The sequence below is a fragment of the Takifugu flavidus genome, unplaced genomic scaffold, assembly GCF_003711565.1.
Source record: "Takifugu flavidus isolate HTHZ2018 unplaced genomic scaffold, ASM371156v2 ctg789, whole genome shotgun sequence".
Classification (NCBI taxonomy): Eukaryota; Metazoa; Chordata; class Actinopteri; order Tetraodontiformes; family Tetraodontidae; genus Takifugu; species Takifugu flavidus.
Window position 1 is genome coordinate 1 of NW_026622399.1, and position 6235 is coordinate 6235.

Genomic DNA, 6235 nt, shown 5'->3' on the forward strand with positions numbered 1-6235 from the left:
ATGTTCATGTCAGGCAGTGTTGAAAACTGTTTATCATCTGCCAACCAGTATCCTCATGGTGAAGTAACATGTTGTAGGGGAGTTTTAAGGGGCTGGGACAGGCAGACTGCTCAAGGTTGAAGGACAGGGGAATGGAGCAATGTGCACTTCATGAATCAACCAGAACAAACACCCGAGGGATTACCGTCCAAACAGACCCTAAACACACAGCGGAGAAAAAAACTAGGACAATACTGTGGATGTCCTTGAATTACCCAGGCAGCTCCTTGACTTGCCCCCAATCAAACATTTCTGGAAGGACCTGAAAATGGCTGCAGACCAACAATCCTCACCCAGTGAATTTAGGTGAGCAAAGCTTGTGGTGCAGTTCCCAAAAACAATCAAATGTGGAAAAAGAGTCTTCTAACTTCTAACTTTGTTCTTTTTAACGCTGTTGTTCTGAAGCCCAAAGTAGCATTGAGAGGGAACAGCTACTAGCTAACCATTCTATTGCAGTAGTTATGTCCACAGATATACCAAGAACTGCTTATTCCTGAAAAATGCACAGCATTTTCACCATAGGTTGATACCCTGTGCTGTGCTATCGCTAGGATCTAGGCTGTTAGCTGGTTGGATTGTTGGGTTCTCTGACGGCGGCCTGGCAAAAAGCTATGGAAGAAAGCTCAACTACACATTAAACCTACTAACAGAACACTGTGGATGGGGCATAGTTATGATGATACTGAGCCACAAAATGTGGGGAATATGCTAATTTATTTCCCCCATTGTTAGCATGATGTACACACAATATGAAAAGTATCATTGTTTGACATAAGAGGGATTTTTTTAAAACTAAAAACTTCCATTAAGCACAGGGCAAAAGCCAAACACAAACTGTCACGGAAAACTGATTGATTCTCTTGTACAGGAAGGAGGAAGAAGTTGGGAGCAGCACCTCCAGCAGCAACCCAGATAAAAAGTTACTTTGTCCAGACAACAAAACTGTTGATCATAACTCAAGATTGTTCAACCTACTGTACACCTAAGAGGCTGTGACAACAAAAGTGGTCATGGGTATCACGGTTATTTTAGAAACACATACGTACATGATTCATAAAGACAGAACATTAGTCATGGTAGTAATGATGATGCAAAACACTGCAGGTCATCTCTTGTCAGGGAAACTTTTACAGTCAACTACTTGCTGCACTTTGATGACCTGGAATCACAAGTCCTGTGAAAACATTGGATATGTCAAACCCGTAAAACAGCTCAGAAACTCTTCCCGTCATCGCATGTCTTTCATTGTATTTTTACTTGAGCTACTTCCTACTGACTGCTACAGTCCTATGGTTTAGGATATTGGGTATTTCTATTTTGGAATTTTTTGCTTTTACCCTTGAAAATTCTGTTGTGTTTAACGAGAGTGGTGGACATGTGAATGTTTGATACTTTAATCTAAGAAATGTTGAGATCCTGAGTTTAGGATTTACAAAAAGGATCTCCATGAATGACTTGTGACAATCATGAGATGCAAAAGGCCCTCAAAAAGCGCCTGCGACGATCCGAACGTTCTGTTATTATCCAGACGGTGGACTTGTCCATCTCTTTCTGCGTTCTGATTAGGGAGGCTCCATGTTCATGAGAACAAAGGCCATATTGATGCAAAAGTACGTGCGCGGGCATTGACAAACCGGTTTCTGGCATTCACACCACAGACTCATGACTGGCTTCCGATTCCAACCCATTGTGCTAACATGTACTTTCTGCAATGTATGAAAAGACTTTTAAAAACCAAAACAAAAAAACCAAAAGTAAATAAAGCAAGGGAACTTGGCAAAGAAAAATGTAAAATAGGTTTTTTCCAAATATTGGATGAATAAAGAAATAAAGAACATTATTACTAGTATTTTATTGAGTCTACAAATGTGATTTTGACTTGTTAACTTAAATAATAATTCGACCCCTCAAGGTTTGTGTCCAAAGGAGGAAATTAACTATTTCAGGGTCATTATTGTCTCTCAACGGGCTAAAGGAGTTTCACTTTTGCTCTACAATGAAGAAGTTTTAGTTCAATTTCCAGTAAACTCAAGCCGGTCACATGATTTTAATTAAAAAAAAAAAAAAAAAACTCCGGTTAGACACCTTCAGGAATGGGCAGAGGCTTGTTGATTTAGTCATGGCCAAAATTCTTTTTGTTCTTTACGTCAAACGGGCTCTCAAGCTCCACCCTGGAAAACTGGAACTTTTTTGGAAATGCAACATTTCTCTGCCCCTCAGCTTAAATAGTGGTGCAGGAAGAGCTGTCACACAGTCACCTGAGGCTTTGCCAAGAGAAGCTGCTGGAACAAGACCTCCACCTGCGAACTACACCTGAGAATAAAACAAACCTTTTTATCGGTACCAAGGAAAGGAACTCCTGCACAGGTTGGAGAAATTTAACTTTAATTTCACTTTTGGAGGAAAATATCACAAATTTTGTTTCTAATTCCTTAATTGATCATTTTATACCATTTCAAACCAGTTATTATCACAGTCAATGAGAAATGAATGATTTTTATGCTCTTAAAATGTAAAAAAACCCAAAAGCTACAGTTTTAAAAAATCTTCTTGAAACTTCTTTGTCAAATCTACAGGTCTTACTTCTTACACATATATGTCATCTTACATATAATTTTTGAGCAGGTGTTAGATGATGCTAATGATTTTAATTGTTTATTCAAATATATGTAGAACAATAGTTTTTAAAATGAAATATTTCACCTGGTTTCTTTGTGATGTGTGTGCTGCTTGAGTAATGTTATAGATTAGCTTGTGTTTACAGAGCATTAGTCTAATCTGTAGGCAAATATTTCACGTAAAAATAAGCACCAGGAGCGCATACAGTCGGTGTTGATTGACATAATGTCACATTCACTGTAGGCATGGACAGCAAACTGTACTTCACTGTCACCTTGGTGGTGCTAGCTGGGTATCTGTAGCTACCACCCAGGACACCACAACGGCTTCTACCAGCATGACGACTGCTCCACCACTGACACCTAATAACACAGTGACACCGCTGGAGGTGGGTGGAGTCAATTGTCTCAAAATGTTAAAAGGACAACTATTATGTTTGACCTCTTACATTTTTCATCTCCTTTTCAGACAAATCTGAACAACTCAGGATGTAGAACCCAAAAACTGTGTGTTAATGAGCCAGCTAACTGCACCCAGGCTCAGGATCGTGTACTTTTTCAGTGCCAGGCAGAAGAGTGGGCAAAACTTTGAGTTTGAACTGGCTGGAGAGAGAGACGGCTACATTGCTGCAGTACTATCTTCGAACGCAACACTGGTTAGCTTCCCTTCCTCACTCACGGATGAACATAATGCACAGTGTCACATTGATCTTGTGGTAGAGTGTGGCATCATCTGCATAAACTACTTTTGTGTAATCTTTTATATTTTACAGGGAGACAACGACACCACCTATGTTTGTTTTAACAACAATGGCAGCGTAAAGTTCACTGGAGCAAGCTTGAACAACAACCAACTGACTAAGCAAAACGTAGGAGACGTGCTTTTATCCTTTTAGTTTGATAAATCTCTTAGTGGCAAAGTAAGATGTACAGAATTTTGTGTCAAAAGTAGATATGGACAGTTCTGAATTTGCACGTTTTTGCTAAGAGCCACGCCCACAATCTGCACAAAATGGATGACATAAAAGTCACATGATCGCCCTATGGTGGTGCGCTATGTCACAAATTAAGGATCAGCGCTACATGCAGCAGGGACCCCTACGGGTGGAACTCTGCTATTGAAGTGACTTGCAGCAGATTTTATGTCTGAACTCTGTTGCCTATGCATAATGTGACTTTCGGGGGAAAGAAGCACACTATTGTCCCTCTTTAGACTGATTATTACAACTTTTTTTCACTAGTAGTTATTACTCTTACTATTAATACCCACTATTAGTGATATTACAATACCCATGAGTAGCTTTTGTGTTTGTTCTCCAGGTAAATGCAAACAATGTGAGAGGAAAAGTGAATGGCACAAAAATCCAGTGTGTATTTGATGCCACGCTTCCCGCCTTGTCTGCAAGAACCGAACAGGACCATTGGCGTCATTACTGGAACCTACAGCAACAGTAAGTTTATATTTCCAACAAGAGACATTAGAACATGTGAATTTTCACAGATATTGGATTAACAACCATATTTTTCCAATTTAATTTTCAGGCGCAGGCACTTTCGGGCCAGCAAACACCGTTATCAGAACCGATGCTGTTGACCTGTCATCTCCCAACGCCACCGTCCAGAACCTTACGACTGCTAATACCAACGCTTCTACCAACATGACGGCTGCTCCCAGCACAACGGCTTCTACCAACATGACGGCTGCTCCCAGCACAATGGCTTCTACCATGTGTGACGGCTGCTCCACCACTGACACCTAATAACACAGTGACACCGCTGGAGGTGGGTGGAGTCAATTGTCTCAAAATGTTAAAAGGACAACTATTATGTTTGACCTCTTACATTTTTCATCTCCTTTTCAGACAAATCTGAACAACTCAGGATGTGGAACCCAAAAACTGTGTGTTAATGAGCCAGCTAACTGCGACCCAGGCTCAGGATCGTGTAACTTTTTCAGTGCCAGGCAGAAGAGTGGGCAAAACTTTGGGTTTGCACTGGCTGGAGAGACAGACGGCTACATTGCTGCAGTACTATCTTCGGACACAACACTGGTTAGCTTCCCTTCCTCACTCACGGATGAACATAATGCACAGTGTCACATTGATCTTGTGGTAGAGTGTGGCATCATCTGCATAAACTTCTTTTGTGTACTCTTTTATATTTTACAGGGAGGCAGCGACACCACCTATGTTTGTTTTAACAACAATGGCAACGTAAAGTTCACTGGAGCAAGCTTGAACAACAACCAACTGACTAAGCAAAACGTAGGAGACGTGCTTTTATCCTTTTAGTTTGTTGATAAATCTCTTAGTGGCAAAGTAAGATGTACAGAATTTTGTGTCAAAAGTAGATATGGACAGTTCTGAATTTGCATGTTTTTGCTAAGAGCCACGCCCACAATCTGCACAAAATAAATGACATAAAAGTCACATGATCGCCCTATGTGGTGCGCTATGTCACAAATTAAGGATCAGCGCTACATGGAGCAGGGACCCCTACGGGTGGAACTCTGCTATTGAAGTGACTTGCAGCAGATTTTATGTCTGAACTCTGTTGCCTGTGCATAATGTGACTTTCGGGGAAAGAAGCACACTATTGTCCCTCTTTATACTGATTATTACAACTTTTTTTCACTAGTAGTTATGACTCTTACTATTAATACCCACTATTAGTGATATTACAATACCCATGAGTAGCTTTTGTGTTTGTTCTCCAGGTAAATGCAAACAATGTGAGAGGAAGAGTGAATGGCAGAAAAATCCAGTGTGTATTTGATGCCACGCTTCCCGCCTTGTCTGCAAGAACCACGAGGAGGACCATTGGCGTCATTACTGGAACCTATGACAACAGTAAGTTTATATTTCCAACAAGAGACATTAGAACATGTGAATTTTCACAGATATTGGATTAACAACCATATTTTTCCAATTTAATTTTCAGGCACAGGCACTTTCGGGGCAGCAACCACCGTTATCAGAACCAATGCTGTTGACTGTCATCTCCCGCCAACGTCCCGTCCCGAACCTTGCGACTGCTAATACCACCGCTTCTCCTAATGCCAACCACCAACAATGCCATGTTATTCCGGCAAACGCTGATTCAAGGTACACCAAAAGACATGATGTTTATGATGGTTCTTGTTTTTTGTTTTTTAAAAGTTTCTCATTTCGTGCTTTTTTTCTTTCCAGCTCTGTTTATCTCCGCGGGTGTGATGGGTCTCGCCGTACTATGAGGTGCCTGAAAATCCGAGTTTGTTGCATCTCCACAGACATAAAACTCAGAAACAACTGATCTAATGTATCTGTTTACTTTTGAAAGTCTTGAAGGGCAGGAAAATGTTTCCCTTTTATCAATACTACCGTCTACAGGTAAAAAGTTTTTTTGGGTGTCGCCCCTTCCAAATAAAATGAAGGACAGCAGAAAGTTTACGTGATGCTTTTCTGACAAATCTACAGATTGTCTCACTCATGATGAAGCCAGTGAATGGCAGATATGTGTGTTAATAATGTTATTTTGTGAAATATTACAAATATTCTATTTAGCCTGAACTTGTTGATATTCAATGAATTCACAGTGAA

At 40.5% G+C, this 6235-nt stretch overlaps 1 protein-coding gene across 2 annotated transcripts; it reads left to right on the forward strand.

Moving 5' to 3' along the window:
- Positions 1-2265: 2265 nt before the first annotated feature.
- LOC130521208 (uncharacterized) lies at positions 2266-5999 on the forward strand. 2 transcript variants are annotated; one of them, XM_057024837.1, is made up of 12 exons: positions 2266-2406; positions 2902-3046; positions 3127-3313; positions 3431-3526; positions 3978-4108; positions 4200-4352; positions 4390-4439; positions 4520-4708; positions 4826-4921; positions 5374-5506; positions 5598-5761; positions 5846-5999. In XM_057024837.1, the coding sequence occupies exons 5-11, from the start codon at positions 4009-4011 to the stop codon at positions 5693-5695; spliced, it is 819 nt and encodes a 272-aa protein (XP_056880817.1). In that variant the 5' UTR covers positions 2266-2406; positions 2902-3046; positions 3127-3313; positions 3431-3526; positions 3978-4008; the 3' UTR covers positions 5696-5761; positions 5846-5999. The 2 variants fall into 2 exon arrangements, with proteins under 2 accessions (XP_056880817.1, XP_056880819.1); XM_057024839.1 differs by having other exon boundaries at positions 4200-4349; positions 4387-4439.
- The last annotated feature ends 236 nt before the right edge of the window (positions 6000-6235 follow it).